This window comes from Rhinoderma darwinii, chromosome 1 (genome assembly GCF_050947455.1).
Source record: "Rhinoderma darwinii isolate aRhiDar2 chromosome 1, aRhiDar2.hap1, whole genome shotgun sequence".
NCBI lineage: Eukaryota > Metazoa > Chordata > Amphibia > Anura > Rhinodermatidae > Rhinoderma > Rhinoderma darwinii.
The window spans coordinates 287,625,496-287,645,865 of NC_134687.1; the positions used below are offsets into that span (position 1 = coordinate 287,625,496).

At 42.5% G+C, this 20,370-nt stretch overlaps 1 protein-coding gene across 4 annotated transcripts in view; it reads right to left on the reverse strand.

Annotated features, from left to right (window-relative positions):
* Positions 1 to 2,793: 2,793 nt before the first annotated feature.
* Positions 2,794 to 20,370, reverse strand: part of LOC142741420 (sorting nexin-6-like) — a 46,058-nt gene continuing 28,481 nt past the window's right edge. The window contains exons 6-9 of one of the 4 annotated variants that reach the window (XR_012881130.1): positions 7,550 to 7,594; positions 6,616 to 6,732; positions 6,159 to 6,524; positions 2,797 to 3,995 (exon numbers count right to left, since the gene is read on the reverse strand). Coding sequence is in view for 1 of the 4 variants with exons in the window: in XM_075850809.1 (XP_075706924.1) it covers positions 6,666 to 6,732; positions 7,550 to 7,594 (112 nt within the window). In the remaining 3 variants the exon portion in view is untranslated. Of the gene's footprint in view, positions 3,996 to 5,438; positions 6,733 to 7,549; positions 7,595 to 20,370 lie in introns of those variants that run through there. The other 3 variants (XR_012881133.1, XR_012881129.1, XM_075850809.1) reach the window with 3 other exon arrangements.

Consider the following 20,370-nt stretch of genomic DNA (forward strand, 5'->3'; position numbering starts at 1 on the left):
TACTGTCTGCATCGATTTTGTTTAGTGGGTTGAACTTTCAGAAGGTCAACGAACTATTTAACATACTTGGCATGGTAAGTATTTCAGAAAAGACTTACTAACGGCCCCAGAGTAAGTTTCTTTTTCCAGCCATTGACATTGCGTGGCAAGAGGAGAAAAATAAAAACTTTGACGAATTGAAGACCACTCCAATATGTGTGTCAGGTGATGGCCAATGTGACAGCCCAGGTCATAATGCAAAATACTTACGCTATCCAGTATGGTATATGTAATCAGACAAGATCCTTGATTTTGAAGTTGTTCAGAAATCGGTGTTCTTCATCCGTCGCAATGGAGAAGTTCGGATTTAAAATTTGTCTTGAAAGAATAAATTAACTCCAGTTTAAAAGTTCTAATATTTGCTTCCGATAGACATGTCAGCATAAGAAAAACTATGAGGCTAGACTATCCACATATCCGACATCAGTTCGATGTTTGGCATTATGCCAAGTCCATAAAAAAAAAAATGAACCCAAGCCAGCCACCAGAGGTTTTGTAAAGAAATTACTCCCTGGTTTGATAAAATCAGCCTTCATTTCTGGTGGTCTATACAAACCTGTGATAACGAGGAAAATCTTAAAGAAAGATGGCTGTCTCTGCTTCACCACATTGCAGGCGAACACGAATGGGATGGAAAACTTTATACCCAATGTAGCCATGGATCCCTGGATGCTGTAGAACAAGAAGGTAAAGTATTGTGGCTCAATACTCAATATGGGGGAGACTGCCCCATATCTCACAATTGAAAAAAAATTGTGAACAACCCACAACTAATTGCCGAACTGCCACATTTAGTGAACAACTGTCATACAGGAAGTCTTGAGAATTTTCATAGTCTGGTCCTGAAATATAGAACCAAAAGGATACACTTCGGTATTGATGCAAATGGAGGCAAGAACAAAATTAGCTGCCCTTACTCATAATAAAAAAGTGGGAAGAGAGCAGGCCACCGTGAAAAAAAAAAAACCACTGAAAAAAAGGGCACAAAGAGAACCAGATTAATTGTCCCAAAAGGAAAATCAAGATGGATAGTTAAAAAAAGTATATGAGAAAATAAGCGTTGAATATTTGGAAGAACTGGCCGTTAATGTACTAAAGATTGCCAATGGAGAAGTAACATCAGCGTGGAGTTCTAGAGCACCAAGCCTACCACCTAATTTAGCGAATTTAGAAAGGCCAAATAAAGAAGAAATAAAACAAAAAATAGCACGCTTCCGTACCTCCTGCCAGATAGATGCTCGATAGTTCCTTCAAATGTCGACAGCTATTCTCTTGACAATCATAATTTTTTAATATCAGTTGCTTTGCGTTTGATGTTTCCTTTGGTTTGAAAGATACACTATAGTTATGACATTGCCTCTTAGATTAGAGAGTACATTGGCCATTAGTAACCTAGTGACATATCCTCTTTAATTATGCAAATTAACACAGTTATTGTTCTATTTTTATATTTGAGATAACATTTTTATATTTTGTATTACAGAAGTTCTTTTCGGACTATAAAGAGAAAAATGAAAAAGTGAGTAACTTTATTCTGTTACTTTTTTTTAGTTCTGCTGCCCAGATGCTACTCATGTATTTTTTGGTTTTCAAAGTATCATATTACGTGATTGCATACGTTTACATGTGTTCATTGTGAGGCAATAAATCTTGTGAAAGAAAAACCTTAGTTTTGTTGCAGTATTGGGATTATGATATTATACTCTTGTTTTGCACAACATTATGTATGTTAGGCTCTGTTCATATCTGCGACGTAGGTCCATTACGCATTGTTTACCTGAGACAATAGCAAAGCTATTGTGTCCTGTAAAATCACAGATACAACCACGTAAAGCCGATGAAACACAAAGTCAATGTGTTCCATAGGCAAACGGCGGTGTCCCAAGTGCTATGGAACCCTTGGTTCCATTATTCCCTTGTTATGCTGATTTGATGTAGCAGAACTAAATGGCACAACGCTGATGTGAATAGAGCATAAGTATTGAGAATTCATTATTTTAAGAACTCAGTATTGAATTTGAATATAGATCGGGGTTATGTTTTTAATATATGTTGTTTCTTTTTCCTACAGTGTGAACACTACATACAGATAAAAATACTAACCAGACAACATTCCTGATTTTAAAACTAAAAATTTTATTACAACATTGTTTTTAACAATTTGCTTTTATCGCATTGAAAATTAAGATTATAGTGGATACAATACACTAAAAAAATAAGAAAAAAACTACAAAAACATTAATTAGCCCATGAATGAAATTATTAGGTAAGTTGACCAGTATGCCCATATAAACAGACATGCCGATTTTAGAAAACTGTTGAGGATTAGAAATCCATCAGACATGAACAGATTTATAAAAAGCAGCAAATGGATGTGGTTGTTTAAATTAATTTTACAAACAAGTTTTCTGCCCCTCCCACCAATTAGCATGTGTATACATTTTATCCCATTTGGTTTTCATGGTACATTTTAAACTCTTTATTGAAAAACAAAATTCACAAAAAATGTAGTATTCCAATACAAAAATTATGTTAAAAAAAACCATACAAATCTATTGTGCAAAGCTTCTGTTTTATGGCACAGTTATTGATAAATAAGTTTACGACCAAATAACAGATAGTGTTTTGAAACAGTCATAATATGATAGGATGCTTAATTAATTTTTGCTGAATAAAATTTCAAAAAACATTTAACAAAGTTTATTTTATAATAAGTTTATTACAAAAGTTGACCTTAACAAATTTATTTTCAAAATAAAAATATTAAAATAACATGAACTGTGTAAAGTCTATTCTTACTATTACCAATCAAATTATTAGATGTAATGTTTGTTTTCAGAAATTGTGTAAGAAAAATACGAGTTTAGTGTGGTACATTGGTTTGGTTTTTTAAAGTCTAATATGGTGTATAAAGATTAAACAAAAGAGTACACGGTACATTAGACTAAGGGCCTGTTCACATCAGCGTTGGCTTTCCGTTGAGGGGTTCCGTCGGAGGTTTCCATCGTGGAACCCCGCAACGGAAAGCCAGTGGGAAACATTAGCTTCCGTTTGCATCGCCATTGATATCAATGGTGACAGAAACATTGATAATGGTTTCCATCTGTCAACTTTCCTTTTTTTTCTACAGAATAAATTGTTCAGTCGACTGGGCTGAGCCGGCGTCATCAGCGGTGGATGTCAGCTGTATGTTACAGCTGACATCCACCTGTAACGGTGGATCCATGCCATGAACCCCTTCGATGAAGCGATTGTAATCGATCGCTGCATCTTAGCGGTTGCCTTCCAAGCCCTGCCGTGTGTCCAAACACCTGTTCATGACCACACGTGGGGTATTTTTTTTTACTCTGGAAAAATGGCTTTACTAATTTTGTGGTGCTTTTTCTCCTTTAGTCCTTGTGGAAATGAGAAAAAGAACTGCAAAACCTAAATTTTCTTTAAAAAAAATATGTGGATTTTAATTCCCACGGAATGAAAATCTGAGAAATGGCTGATAAAATACCATTCTGAACTTATTACCACCTAAAGTGGAACATGTCAGATTTTAAAAATGAGGCTCCTCAGGAAGGTCAAAAGTGGCCAAAGTGGAAGGGGTTAAACGGCAGGAGTGTTGATGGTCGGAACACAAAGAAAGTTCAATAGTTGAAATGCTGTTGACATTTTCACTTTTACAAAGGTTTAAAATTAAACAATTGCATTAGCCCTAAACAAAAAAAAAATGAAAGTGTATAAAGTGCAACATAATGCTTGAAGAACAGAACGAATTGAAAAATTAATTAGATCACCACTCAAAGGCCATGAATTCAGTTGGAGTATCACTACAAGGAAGGTATCCCATGTATTCTCCATCCAAATCGGGAAAAGCAGCGCAGACTTTGCGTACGACGCAGGACGGAATGGGTCGTCTATTTCCTATACCTAAATAGCAGTGAATCCACGCAGTCTTTCTAAGGTGCCTACAGGTAAATGAACACAAGCAGAATGCAGGCATATCATAAAAATATATGCATTCATATTTAAAATAACTTTTTAATACAAGAGCAGCCCTTTTTCAGATTTTCATTTACGTTTTCACCTCCCCACCTTACGAAAGCAATAATGTCTTTTTTCTTTACTATGCTCTAGGGGGAAAATGGGAAAAGGGGGGTTTTATGAACTTTTACTATTAATTTGTTTCACACCCAAATTTTTTTTATTTATTTAAAGAGACTCTGTCACCACATTATAAGTGCCCTATCTCCTATATAAGGAGATCGGCGCTGTGATGTAGGTGACAGCAGTGCTTTTTATTTAAAAAAAGATATTTTTTCACAAAGTTAGGAGCGATTTAAGTTTATGCTAATGAGCTGTCTTAATGCCCAAGTGGGCGTACTTTTACTTTCGACCAAGTGGGCGTTGTACAGAGGAGTGCATGACGCTGACCAATCAGCATCATGCACTCCTCTCCATTCATTTACACTGCACTAGCGATATAGATATATCGCTATGTGCAGCCTCATACACAAGCCCTAACATTACTACAGTGTCCTGATAATGAATACACATGAAATCCAGCCTGGACGTCATGTGTACTCAGAATCCTGACACTTCTGACTCTTTTTTGCGAGATTCCAGCAACGGATACGAAATCTTGCGAGATCTCGGAGCTAAACGAGATTTGGTGTCACTTGCCGGAATCTCACAAAAAAAGAGTCAGAAGTGTCAGGATTCTGAGTACACATGACGTCCAGGCTGGATTTCATGTGTACTCATTATCAGGACACTAGTAATGTTAGGGCTTGTGTATGAGGCTTCACATAGTGATATATCTATATCGCTAGTGCAGTGTAAATGAATGGAGAGGAGTGCATGATGCTGATTGGTCAGCGTCATGCACTCCTCTGTACAACGCCCACTTGGTCGAAAGTAAAAGTACGCCCACTTGGGCATTAAGAAAGCTCATTAGCATAAACTTAAATCGCTTCTAACTTTGTGAAAAAAGATCGTTTTTTTAAATGAAAAGCATTACTGTCACCTACATTACAGCGCCCATCTCCTTATATAGGAGATAGGGCACTTATAATGTGGTGACAGAGCCTCTTTAACTTTTTTAGTTTTTGTATTAGTCCCCCTAGGGGACTTCAACCAGCGATCGTTAGATCGCTTGCACGATATACTGCAATACTAATGTATTGCAGTATATCGTGATTCTGACAGGCATCGCCAACAACGCCGACAACCATCGCCCCCCACGATTGTGTTGCGGGGGGCGCGATGAGCTTTTACAGGGGTTGACCCCCCTCTTTGTAACGATTTCAATGCTGCGGTCGCTATTGGCCGCAGCATTTAACGAAGTGTCGGCTGTAACAAACAGCTGACACCCGCATCGTATGGAGCGGGTTCACTCCGTGAGCCCGCTACGTACTTGCCCTACCCGACTTTGGCGTATGGATACGTCAAATCTCGGGAAGGGGTTATAAAAAAAAATAAACAAAAATTACTTTTTTTGGCTCAGTCTGCCATAACAGGAAATATGGTCATACAGCCCTGGGGTTCTTTAATGGAGCCTGTACTGTCTGCCCTTCTCTGGTATGTCCCTTGATCACATCCCAGGAATTCCTCCCGACGTGATCCAAAAGGCATCCCCCTTCTCATTTTCACCTTGAATGCCGAGATTACGTTTTTTTCGCAGCATTCAGGGGAATAGCGTTGTAGATTAGAGGTTAGAACGGGGCTGTGGTTGTATAATACAACCATTGGCCAGCTCCTGACAATAAGTGCGTGTGCGGTCAGCATCAGGTGCACTAATGAGCGGCGTCTCCAGCACAGAAGACAGAACATGGTGGTGTTTTGTAGTGCACACACCATGTTCTGTCTTCAGTGCTTGCGCTCATTAGTACAGCACTTCTCAGTAGCGGGGCAATGGCTGTATTACACAGCCGCACCCCCACCCTAACAACATTAATGTATTACTATACTTAGATATGCGTCCGCACAGCTTAGTATAGAAATCCATGAAAGAACATTATCTAATATTTGGAGGGTGCGCGTTATCGGAACAGTCTCGAAGTTTCGATGCATCGTGCGACCATAATACAAACACAGTATGGCTGTATACTTTTGACTTTGTTCCAACTTACCGATTTAGGTCCTTTCTTGGTGGTGGACGCCTTACATCCCCTATAGTTCTTAAAGTAATATTTACGGTGTTCTCACGGGTACAAAAAAAAAGAAAAAAATTCATGCTCAGAGATACACTGTAAGTTACTCATATATTCAACAGCGTTTTCAACTTCTTGACAGCAGATTGATTCAAGGTTGGTTGGCATCATAACACATTGAAGACATTTGCACCAGTCTACTCTTCCAATCCTCCCTTCTACCATTAGATTGTCAAATTCTATAAAATTGCCATTGACATTACGCAGTGGATTATTGGGAAAACATGGTGCGTGTCTTGACTGTCCAGAGTATTTTTTACGAAGATTTGCAAGTAAAAAACGCATCTATGGATGAAGAATAAAAAAAAAAAAAAAAGAGCTGTGGTCAATCTGTGTTATGCACCTGAAATCAACCTTCTAAATTTTAACTGCTGACCTCATCATCTGTATTGAAGATTTCAGAAGTAAACAATCCGGGGCTGAGAACTAAAATTTGTGGGATTGGTGTGTCCAATGTGCTCTTCGGAATGTATTTCTTCTAGAGAAAGGGCCACTTTAGAGGATAATAAATAAAAAACAAATTATTTAGCATAAGAAAATGAATACATTTTTGGCCATGATATAGGATTTAACATCATGAACAAAAGATATTCTGAAGTAAACTCACTGCCACATAGTACATTTTTAAGCTGACCCCCTGTATATGATGCCATACAGACCCCCCCCCCCTACCTGTAGTAATCTTACGGGACTGTCTCTGTGTATTCAGGACAGTTCCGAAAAACTTGCTACAGTTGACAATGATTCCTGTACTAGTGCTACACTACCCTTGTAGTCTGCACAACAATACCCGACATATAATTCTGCCAGAATGCCCTACACACTCACCGATGAAGCACCGTGTACTTCACATGTGGCCTCTTGTCTTCACGGGATCTGCGAAGGAGGCACAATGACGTCACCTAGTCGCCGTCGCAGAACCTGTGAGACTACAGACCTCACACGGAGGACGGCGCTGCATCAGTGAGGGTCATTGCGCCGCCCATAGCCAGCAAGGGAACCAATAGTTGTCTTGCCTCTTGAATCCCCATGTCACAGATCCATTTTTAACGGTTGTTACATGTATAGACAGCCTTTAAAAACGAATACATTTTGACTTCTATCGGGGCCGTCTGGCAGTGAAAACGTGCAAAAATAGGACATGTCCTATTTTTGGACGATCAATCTTCACGGGCCATTTTAAAAAACCGGCAGTGTGAATAAATCATTGTTGTGTAATCAGCCTTTTTTCACAGTCCTATTAATGTAGCCTAAGGATAAAAATTAGGCTATTACATTATAACAAACTCAAGAAAGTTGAGACATCTTACCAGTTGATGCTCGTTTTATGACATTTTATGTAATCCGTTTTGAGGCTAAAAAAAAAAAAAAAAAAAAAGGGAAAAATACATAAACAAGAGCAGTTAATAGAACATGCATTTTTTGTAATAGAAGTTGTGTGGAATTATTATTTCAATAAAATTTTTAATCTATGTCCTTGTATTTGTTTAACCCCTTCCCGACATCCGCCGTATATATACGGCGCACGCCGGGTGGGGGAATATGGAGCGGGCTCACGGGCTGAGTCTGCTCCTTAGAGCGAGTGTGTCGGCTGTGTGTTACAGCCGACACTTCCGGGTTACGAGCGGGATCGCGCTTTAGCGCGATCCCGCTTGTTTAACCCGTTAAATGGCGCGTTCAATAGAGATCGCGGCATTTAAATTACTAAAAACAGGGGGGCTACCCCCTGTAACATCTCAAGGGCACCCCCGCGGCGAGATCGGGGGGAGCCGTTGGTTCACACGGCTGTCTGGGGGTCTGACGAAGTCCCCCATCTTGGTACGCCTATGACTGCCTCCGGCAGGGCTTCATAGGTGACTGTCAGAATCACGATATACTGCAATACATTTGTATTGCAGTATATCGTGCAAGCGATCTAACGATCGCAGGTTGAAGTCCCCTAGGGGTACTAATAAAAAATGTAAAAATGAGTTTGTTTGTTTTTTGTGTAAAAAAAAAAATAAAAAAAATTAAAAGTTCAAAAACCCCCCTTTTCCCATTTTCCCCCGAGAGCATAGTAAAAAATTAAATAAACATAATTGGTATCGCCGCGTCCGTAAAAGTCTGAACTATCACAATATATCATTATTTAACCCGCACGGTGAATGCCGTATAAAAAAAAAAAAAAAAAAAAAAAAAAAAAATTGTAAACGCCAGAATCTCTATTTTTTGGTCACCTCATCTCCCACAAAAAAATGAAATAAAAAGTGATCAAACAGTCACATTTACACCAAAATGGTATTATTAAAAACTACAGCTTATCCCGCAAAAAAAGTTACGGCTCTCGGAATTTTGCGAAACAAAATACATTTTCTTTTTTAGGCCTGATTTACACGAGCGTGTGCGTTTTGCGCGCGCAAAAAACGCTGCGTCTTGCGCGCGTTGGTATTGCGTATGCACTGCGTATACGCAGCGTTGTTGCGTTTAAAACGCGCGCACGACTAGAGTTTGCATCGCGCGTAAAAAACGCAGAGGGGATTAATGCGACGCCAGCCTACAAATAGGCCAGCTGGCCCAACCCCTGCTTGCTGGGAGAAGCCTGTTTTGAACCTTATTTCCGCCTCTGCAGAAACCACAGTGTGTGTTTCTCCCTTGACGTTGGAATCGCCATGACACACAACACTTATGCCTTCTCAGTCGCTGGCACGTGTGCTTCTTTTCTGGATGATCTCACGTCGGTTTGGGGAGCGCCGACCCATGCTTCAGCACCAGACGCCTGTAAGATGTCGCATTTGGGTCCATCCACTTGTGGCCCAACGTACGATAAAAGGCCATTTCCATACACTGTATGAGGACTTACGACAGCATCCAGAAAAATTTCGAGCCTTCTGCCGCATGTCTGTGGCCACATTTGACCTTCTGCTTGAGAAAACTCGCTCTGGTCTCACCTACAAGAATACCAACATGAGACGCTGCATTTCGGCCGAGGAACGGCTGCTTGTGACCTTGAGGTATGTGTGCAGCTGCTATTACTTAGTAAATGACCCTGTCTGCTTCACCAGCCCCCCCCCCCCCCCCCTAACATGTGTTGTGGCTTTCTTTTTCTTTCTCATTGTTTTCTAGATTTCTGGCCACAGGCAATAGTCATCATTCGTTACATTTTGAATTTGAGTGACCACCATTTCGTTCATTGTCACATCCACCTGTGTCGTGTTGTGGCAGAGGTTAAAGAGCACGGTCATGCCTCAGCCCACGACAGAACAGTGGCTAAGTATTTCAGAGGGATTTCTTAGAGCAAGTGAATTTCCAAATTGCATTGATGCCCTAGACGGCAAACACATTCGTGTGAGAAAGCCCCCACGCAGTGGCTCGCAATACTATAACTACAAGCAGTATTTTTCGATGGTATTGTTAGCCTTGGCGGACACTAATTATTGCTTCACTATTGTTGACATTGGCTCGTATGGAAGCTCGGCAGATGCACGCATATTCCGTTCATCAAGAATGGGGAAGAGACTCGTGAATAATCGACTGGCGGTGCCGGAACCTTCCATCCTCCCGGGCTCCAGCGGACCCCCAATCCCGTATGTCATCGTGGCGGATGAGGGGTTTGCACTCACAAGGCAAGTCATGCGTCCTTTTGCCAGAAGGGGCTTGGATGACCGTCGGCGCATGTTCAATCTCCGCCTTGGCCGAGCTCGGCGATGTGTGGAATGTGCCTTTGGCATTATGTCGAACAGGTGGCGTGTCTTTTTGACAACAATGCAATTGTCCATGCAGAATGTCACAAGTGTTATACAAGCGTGTGTCGTTCTGCATAACTTCTGCCGCATTAATGATGCTACCTTTGATGCAGAATATATCCTAACACATGCAGGCACCAGTCACACTGGCCCGGTGATTCCTCTTGGCCGATCTCTCTCTTCCAGCCTTCGAGTGCGGGATACTTTGGCGGCATATTTTGAGTGCCCATCAGGAGCTGCACCGTGGGGGGGTGATGACCTTTGAAGGGTTGTCTGTTTGGCGGCTTCACTCCACACGTCACCAGTTATTTCCTTTTTTTTGGGGTTCGTGTTGGGTCAGGGACTCGCAAAACATGAGGACCCTTGACGCGGGTTGCGAGCTTACATCTGTCGGGGTTTGAGCAGGACTTTTGTCAGTTGCCAACTTTCTGTCCGGAGATATAATGTTGTGCGGCCTAAAGTTATGAAAGTCCAATTGCAAGTGTACTTAGTTTGCTTAGGGGCCCATGAACGTTCGCACCGCTTGCAATCCATGTCAAACCCAGATAGATAAACTAAAACCTCATATCACGTGTGTATGCATTGGACCAAAAGGCCAGAAGTGTGTGAGATTCTAGGCAAAGGAAATGTGTGCCAAACCTTGTGTTGTGTGGTATCAATGAATAACAACACGAAATCCAACCATTTAACCAATACTTTTTTTACTGCTGTGTTAGTCCACAACACAAACATTTGGCATCAAAAGAAAAACACCAACATGGTGTATCTTAAATACACATCCAACAAACTATAAAGAACGAAACGTTGGCAGGCCTGCACCACACACAACTGTGGCGTCCAAAACTCATGCCACCAACACACTCATAGGTGTTGGTACTGGTGGCCCGGGGAGGAATACGCCTGCATTTCAGCACCACTATGCTGGACCTGGAGCTGGGTAGGTTGTTCCTCGCCAGCATAGTGGTGCTGATGTTGGGGGTGGTATGTTGGCTCAGGGAAGTGGGGAGCCATAGGGCGCATGTACGGATGCGGGCATGGCATCTGGGGGACAGGGTGGAATGGGCCAGGCACCTGGGGCGTGGTGGCCGGCATGGCTGAACTGCGCCATTGTTCTATGGCCATGAAGCAGACGTTAGGATTGTAGGGCGGTCTGGAAGAGTCGATCAATGTTACGATGGACGCCTGCAGACGGCCCATACGGTCCATGGGCACCAGCCGTAGGAGGGGAACTATGCTTTGGCCAAACGAGTCATTCCAGTCCTCTTCAGCGGCTCGCCTTAGATACTCCAGCACACGAGTATCTACCTGGGCAGCTGTGGAGGGCTGTGGAGCACAGGCACGGCGAGTGCGGGCACGGCACGGGGCGCTCCTCTGCTGGAGAGGCGACGGCCCCTGCAGACTGGCCAGGTGCGGGCTCCTGGGGTGTCAGCTCTGGGCTGGGCGGCAGGACATTGGGAGCAGGAGGTTCTTGCAGAGACTCGCCGACGTCAGTCTCCTCTGCGGTGTCCTCCAAATTGTCGGTGGTTCTAGAAGGAGAAAAAAAAACATAAGAACACAATATTCAACAATGGCCACAGCAACACGTTGGCTAACAGGACATGGGCAAACACACATTAGACACATGCAAAGGCATAAACTCTTACGTGCGCATCTCCATGATGTCCTTCAAGATCAGATGCTTGGTATAGATATAGGGTCGCTTGCGAGATGCGCCATCCCCGCTGCGTTCCCTTTCAGCCATTTCTCTGCGAAATTGGTCACGGCAGCTCCGCCACCGTGTTTTGATATCTTGGACTGTTGGATTTAAAAAACACATAACACGCCATCAGAACTATCACCACTCACTTCTAAATGAAGGGCCCTACAGTGCCGATGACGTGGGACACGGTGATGCGCCTGCTCCACCAAAGTTCCTCGTGCTAATGCGCAGAATACACATACAGGGCCCAAGGTCTTCTATAGGGATGACAGGCATTGACATAAAATGCGTGGTACTCACCCAACCGACTGCGGTCCCGGGTTCAGCCACTCTCCCACTCCTGCTCAAAAAGTTTCTGGGCGACCACCTCCCAGGCGTCCTCCTTGGCAGTCCTGTTGTGGTACGCGTCTGAGCGCGTGTCCCAGATTGCAGGATGTTCCTGGACAAAGAGGATGAGGCGCTCTACGTCCATCCCGCGCGGCATGGCAGAAGATGATTTCACAAACAGGACGCTACCTTGACACAGTCTCCAGGCACTCACAAGGCTTGCCCCCTCGCAGTGGAAACGCAGGCACTTCCTGGTTTGGGTTTGCTTTGTCCAGCTTTATAGACTCTTTTGCATTGACATAACAGCTCTTGCGTGATTTTTGCGCATGCAACGCAGTAGAGTCCGTGTGGCATGCGTTGTTTTCACGCACCCATTGACTTCAATGGGTGCGTGATGCGCGAAAAACGCACGATTATAGAACATGTCGTGAGTTTTACGCAACGCACTCGCGCTGCACAAAATTCACGCATCGTCTGCACTGCCCCATAGAGTAATATAGGTGCGTACGACACGCGTGAAAAGCACGCGCGTATATTACGCTCATGTAAATGAGGCCTTACACTTAGGTTTTTACTTGTAAAAGTAGTAAAACATAGAAAAAACTACAAATATTATCGGCGTAATCGTATTGACCCATAGAATAAAATTAACATGTTTTAATCGTACAGTGAATTCCGAAAAAATGGCGCGCAAAAAACTAAGGCGGAATCGCTGCTTTTTTCATTTTCTACCCCACAAATAATTTTTTCCCCGTTTCTAGTACATTATAAATGGTGCTACGAAAAACTACAACTTGTCCCGCAAAAATCAAGCCCTCATAGTACTAGATCGACGGAAAAATAAAGGCGTTATGGCCTTTGGAAGGTGGGGAGGGAAAAACGAAAATGAAAATCTGAAAAAGGGCTGCGGCGTGAAAGGGTTAAACTTTATAACTAACGCCCTAGTAATTGTCGCTGGCTGAATCACAATGCCCATTACTAAGGGGGAGAATGAATGTTAGACATGAAGAGGTTAACACTAATCCCCTCTATTAACCTGGTACCCAGCGCCCCCAGGAAGAGCCGGGTACGATCTAGTACCCGACCATCTGTAGTGACAGAGGGGCACCAGCCGCAATCTGGTATTATTAGGCTGGGAAAGGACAAAAACTGACCCTTCACACCCTGGTAATGCTAGGCTGCTGTTGCTGTGTTGTATCTGGCTGGTTATAAAAATGGGGAAACCCCACATCATGCTGTGAAATGTTTAAAAAAAAAAAAAAAAAAAAAAAAAAAATTACGTGGGGTCCCCCCCCCCCATTTTTCATAAACAGCCAGATACAACAGAGCAACAGCAGGCTAGCATTACCAGGGTGGGAAGGGCCACTGTTTTTGGCCTTTCCCAGCCTAATAATACCAGCCTGCAGTCACCCCCGTGCCCGACCATCACTACAGATGGTCTGGTACTGGATCGTACCCGGCTCTTCCTGGCACCCCTGGTGGCGGTGGGTACCAGGCTAATAATGGGGGTTAGTGTTAGCCTTTTCACCGGCTAACACTAAGCCCCGCCTTAGTAATGGATGCTGTCAACCTGTCAGTGGCAATTAGTAAGTTGGTAACGATAAAGTTAAAAAAAAAAAAAAAAAAAAAAAAAGACAGAACAAATAGATTTATTGAAATAAAACACCCCCACACAACCCTCATTAACCATTTTATTGAAAATATAGAAGCCGTCATCGAAGTAGTCCTCGAATCCGACGTAGTCCAACCTGTAAAAAAAAAACACAAAAAAAAAACACTTTAGTAAGGGCCTGTCCACATCACCGCTACCCTTCCGTTGATGGGTTCCGTCGGGTTAACCCCTCAACAAAAGGCAAACTGAAACCTCCGCTTCAGTTTACCTCACCATTGATCTCAATGGTGACGTAAACGTTGCTAAAGATTTCCGTTTGTCACCGTTATGGCAGGGTTCCGTTGTCGACTGCGCTATTGATTCTGCCAAAACAACGGAACCCGTTCACAACGGTGACAAACGGGAACCATTAGCAAAGTTTCCATCACCATTGAGATCAATGATGATGCAAACGGAAGCTAAGGTTGCCATTTGCCTTTACGTTGAGGGGTTAACCAGACAGAACCCCTCAACAGAAGGGCAGCAGTGATGTGAACAGGGCCTTAGATACAGGGCCCATGTGCATGTGTGATACTGTTTGTTGGACCCTGTATCTAAGCCTAAGGTAGGCTTAGATACAGGGTCCAGCAGACAGTATTCTTATGCATTATAAGCTTGGGCCCTGTATCTAAGCCTAACACACGGTAGGCCTAAAAGGGGGTTGTACAGACACTAAACATTGATGGCCTATCCTCAAGGATAGGCCATCAATAGCTAATGGTTCGAGGTCCCACTCCCGGGACCCCCGGCATTCAGCTGTTTTGAAGGGGTTGCAGCAGCTCGTAGGAGCACTACTTCCCCTTCATTTCCCTCCCTTGCTCACACTGTGAATCGCTGAAACGTCCGTGTCGGCAATTCAGTGTGAGAATGTGACCGGAATGAAGGGGAAGTAGTGCTCGCATGAGCGGCTACAACCCCTTCAAAACAGCTGAATGCCGGGGGTGTCGGACCCCAACCCATCAGCAAGACACTTACCTCCTCTTCGACCACTACAGTTACGCCACTGCTGCAGACACAAAGCGAGGGGAGAAGCAGCTGGAGATGAGAAGTGTGGTGGAGAGCAATACAGAAAAGCTAACCTCTGCACTGCTTCGTTCACTCTGCTGTCAGGAGACGGGGGCTGGATTAGAAGAGAAACAGACGGCATATGATGACGTCACACTGAACGCCGAGCATGCGCAGTCCAATAATGTGAGAACATCTACTTTACTGGCTCAATGCGCAAGCGCGGGATTTCATGTGCAGTGGAGTGAGAGAAGCCGTCAATCAACAACGAGGCAGAGCCAACTCAAACGCCGGAGGAATGAAAATCTGACTCTTCTCGAGTGAAGATTTGACTCTTTTTGTGCTCATTTGCATACGGCGCTGGACAACTGAAAACCGGAATACTAAAAGGTACAGAGCCGACTTTTAACATATTTATAGGTTTGTTAACAATGATTTTTCACCCACTTTCAAAAGGTATTGCTGGCTTGATACCAAAAATGCTGGTGACAGGTTCCCTTTAAATAATATATATATATATATATATATATATAAATAAAGTACAGTTAAGTTTACCGCTCAAACGGTGCTGGTAACAGTCCAATATCATTCAGTATGGACACTCTCCCAGAAAAATGCAGTGGACAATCCACAATCCAATGAGGGCGTGGATGGAAATTCTTATCCTTGTAGTTCCACCAAGCTCCTTATCGTCTCTCTCCACATTCAAAGAACTCCTGGTAGGAAAAGGATCTTAGGTCTCTAATAGATGGAAAAAGGAAGACACATAGTGCAACACCCTCTGGAAAAAGATTGCTCCACGCCAAGTTTAATCCATACTCACAGAAGTAACAAGAAATAAAAGCATCAAAGGGAAGTAAAAATCTTTAAAATTTCTAGGCGGCACGCCAAACACTCTCACCCGACCCTGGGTTTCGCCCTTCCGGCTTCCTCTGGGGCATGTGGGACGTGTCTAATTAACAGGTTTATATAGCCGCATAACTTTTAAATTTACATACATAAAAAATGGTTAAAAAACATATACACCCACAATGATCTCTGCAATATATAGAGAATCTGATCTTACCATCATAATCGTATACACACATTATATATATATATATATATATATATATATACATACACATACATACATACACTTTTAAATAATATTATTTTTATATAAATGCCTAATCTCTTTAAAAAGTAAAAAAATATAATATATTCTGCTGAACCAGCCTATTTGCCACCTTTATAGTTGGTTAGATTCCACATATCATCCCAAATCCATAATATTGATTTTTAATTAGATTTTATCAGTTGTTTTATATTTTCTGTCTCTAATTTTCCACTTAGTCTGATCTATTTATATTTTATCAGTTGTTTTATATATTTTTTCTCTATTTTTCCACTTAGTCTGATCTGTGACCAATCTCTAAAACCTCCAGAGCTTCAGTGAGCTGCAGCTAATCAGAACAATTGAGTTCTGCTGAGACAAGATCCCTTGGTCAAAATGCTATGTGTGAACAAGTCTCTTACTAATACTATACATAGGGAATTTTTTTGCATAATTGTTTTCATAACATGGAACTACCAATATGGACCAGAATATCTATCAGATGATATCTCACCAATATTAATAAGTACTTGTAAGAAACAAAAATCGTAGGGCACCAAATATAAAGGATAAAATTACTCATAGTTTTATAAAAGCTCTTACAAAACCAATTATTGCCACAAAGGGATTTTTTTCCTGTAACAAGTGTAAAGCTTGTAAAGAAGTGGGGTATAATAAAAGAAAGGGGAATGTAACCTTTTTTATGGATGCCGAAAATAGGAGATCAAACATTTTACAACGTGTAACACTAAAGGGGTTATATACTTATTGCAGTGTACCTGTGGGCAGTTATATGTAGGACGTACTGCCCGCAAATTGAAAACTCGAATAGCAGAACACTGTAATAACATCAGAAAAGGCAAGATGGACCATAGTGTGTCAGCACACTACTGTAAATTCCATCATAAAGATCCCAAGGACACTAAATTCTTTGCTATTGAGACAATTGATAATCATTGGAGGGGGGAGGATTATATTAAAAAAATGAGCACGCAAGAAAGTTTTTGGATCTATCAATTAAAAACGCTTCAGCCCTTAGGACTCAATTCAGACTTCGAATTTAAGTGTTTTTTTTTTGTTTCTTACAAGTACTTATTAATATTGGTGAGATATCATCTGATAGATATTCTGGTCCATATTGGTAGTTCCATGTTAAAAATCAATATAAGGGTATGTGCACACACACTAATTACGTCCGTAATTGACGGACGTATTCCGGCCGCAAGTACCGGACCGAACACAGTGCAGGGAGCCGGGCTCCTAGCATCATGTTATGTACGCTGCTAGGAGTCCCTGTCTCGCTGCAGGACAACTGTCTCGTACTGAAAACATGATTACAGTATGGGACAGTTGTCCTGCAGCGAGGCAGAGACTCCTAGCGTCGTACATAACTATGATGCTAGGAGCCCGGCTCACTGCACTGTGTTCGGTCCGGTACTTGCGGCCGAAATACGTCCGTCAATTACGGACGTAATTAGTGTGTGTGCACATACCCTAATGGATATGGGATGATATGTGGAATCTAACCAACTATAAAGGTAGCAAATAGGCTGGTTCAGCAGAATATATTATATTTTTTTACTTTTTAAAGAGATTAGGCATTTATATAAAAAGAATAATATTTAAAAGTGTATATATATGTATACGATTATGATGGTAAGATCAGATTATCTCTATATATTGCAGAGATCATTGTGGGTGTATATGTTTTTTAACCATTTTTTTATGTATGTAAATTTATATGTTATGTGGCTATAAACCTGTTAGACGTCACACATGCCCCAGAGGAAGCCGGAAGGGCGAAACCCAGGGTCGGGCGACAGTGTTTGGCGTGCCGCCTAGAAATTTTAAAGATTTTTACTTCCCTTGATGCTTTTATTTCTTGTTACTTTTGTGAGTATGGATTAAACTTGGCGCGGAGCAATCTATTTTTCAGAGGGTGTTGCACTATGTGTCTTCCTTTTTCCATCTATAAGGCTGGGTTCACACGACCACATTAACGTCCGTAATGGACGGACATATTTCGGCCGGAAGTCCCGGACCGAACTCGGTGCAGGGAGCCGGGCTCCTAGCATCATAGTTATGTACGATGCTAGGAGTCCCTGCCTCTCTGCAGGACAACTGTCCCGTACTGTAATCATGTTTTCAGTACGGGACAGTAGTTCCACGGAGAGGCAGGGACTCCTAGCATCGTACATAAGTATGATGCTAGGAGCCCGGCTCCCTGCACTGTGTTCGGTCCGGTACTTGCGGCCGAAATACATCTGTCAATTACGGACGTAATTAGTGTGTGTGCACATACCCTTAGAGACAGAAGATCCTTTTCCTACCAGGAGTTCTTTGAATGTGGAGAAAGACGATAAGGAGCTTGGTGGAACTACAAGGATAAGAATTACCATCCACACCCTCATTGGATTGTGGATTGTCCACTGCATTTTACTGGGAGAGAGTGTCCATACTGAATGATATTGGACTGTTACCAGCACCGTTTGAGCGGTAAACTTAACTGTACTTTATATATGTCATTTAAGGTATTTGTTGGATCATACCCAATTTAGTTTTGCCTGCTCCGGTCTGAGTGAGATTTTGTGGGTATTTGAGCCAAGAGAAAACATCATTATATTTGGGCTTAAATAATATTCTAATTTTCAAATACCTAAATGTTGGCCTACTGAAAAGTATGTCCAGTATATGCCCTCAATACTTGTTCGGGTCTCCTTTTGCATGAATTTTCTGCATCAATGCGGCGTGGCATGGTGGCGATCAGCCTGTGGCACTGCTGAGGTGTTATGGAAGCCCAGGTTGCTTTGATAGCGGCCTTCAGCTCGTCAGCATTGTTGGGTCTGGAGTCTACATCTTCCTCTTGACAATGCTCCATAGATTCTCTATGGGGTTTAGGTCAGGCGAGTTTGCTGGCCAATCAGGCGCAGTGATACTGTGATTATTAAACCAGGTATTGGTACTTTTGGCAGTGTGGGCAGGTGCCAAGTCCTGCTGGAAAATGAAATCAGCATCTCCATAAAGCTTGTCAGCAGAGGGAAGCATGAAGTGCTCTTAAGTGTCCTAGTAGACAGCTGCGTTGAGTCTGGACTTAATATAACACATTGGACCAACACCAACAGATGACATGGCTCCCCAAACCATCACTGACTGTGGAAACTTCACACTGAACCACAAGCAACTTGGATTGACACGTCTCCACTCTTCCTCCAGACTCTAGGACCTTGATTTCCAAATGAAATGCAGAATTTACTTTAATCTGAAAACAGGACTTTGGACCACTGAGCAAGTGTTGGTCCAATGTGTTATATCAAGTCCAGAGTCAACACAGCCACCTCATTTTCCCTTTCAATGCTGCGATTAGATTTGATCGTGGCATTCAAGGGGTTAACAATGAGGATCAGGGATCTCTCTAATCTAGACCACTAGAGCAGGGCTGCAGCTGTATATTACAGCTGTTGCCCTGTTCCCGCAGACACATTTGTTGTGCCCGCGCAATCAGCATGACGTCTATACTAGTCATGATGTGGCAACGACCAGCCGCTCAAGACTAGGATAGACATCAAGTGTTGGCAACATGTTAAAAACAGGCCAAAATCTGTTTGATATCTTTACTCTTAGTGACAGGTCTTGCTGCTGTGTTCTGGGAAACCCCTGATCTAAGGTGTGATGGAGTAGTTGAAAGAATGTCTTCCACACTTGCCCCCTAGATGAAGAAACTTCTCTAGAGGGCATTGTTAACAGGTTCCCGACCGCTGGCCGTATTTATACGGCCAGCGGTCAGGGTCTCTGAAGTCCGCCGTATAGACTATCAATGGCGGCACTTCAGAGACTGTGCACGCGCGATCGGGTGCACACAGCTCTATGCCCTGGCTGTTGCTAACAGCCATGGGCACTGGGCAGAATGTCTGGGGTCAATCTTTTGGCCCCTGAACATGTGATCGCTGTGACAACCAATCACAGCAATCACATGCATTTCTGCATAGAAAACAGTGTGCACGCGATCGCGTGCACACAGCCCTGTGCCCACGCTGTTACCAACAGCTCTGGGCACTGGGCAGAGTATCAGGGACCAATCTGATGGTACCTGAACATGTGGTCGCTGTGAAAACCTATCACAGCAACCACATTTGTTTTATTTTGACTTTTCTGGCAGTAAATCTCCTGCCTCTTTTCTTCTCCTCAAACATTGTTTCAGTTTGAGGAGAAGAAGAGACTCGGGAGAATTGCTGCCAGAAGAATACAGTTACACAAAAAAATAGTTACACTCTAAAACATTCTCTGTATAGATAGATTTCTATCTATCTATACAATCTATCCATCCATCTTTTTTTCTATCTACCTTTCTTTCTTTTATTCTATTAGAATAGGCAGGTAGGGAGTATATAATTATATATATATATATATATATATATATATCCACATATATATAATATATATAGCAATAGCGGTTTATTTTTTTGTTAGCGGTAGTGTAGATATATATATAGCAGTTTGTGTTTTATAAAAAAAATAAAAATTTGTTTAGTTAGTGTTAGTTAAGTTATGGCGATGAAGTTGTTTAGCGCCGAGGAGGCATACGCCATACTGTGGTCTGAGTCGGAGAACGCATCAGAGATGGCGTCCGAGAT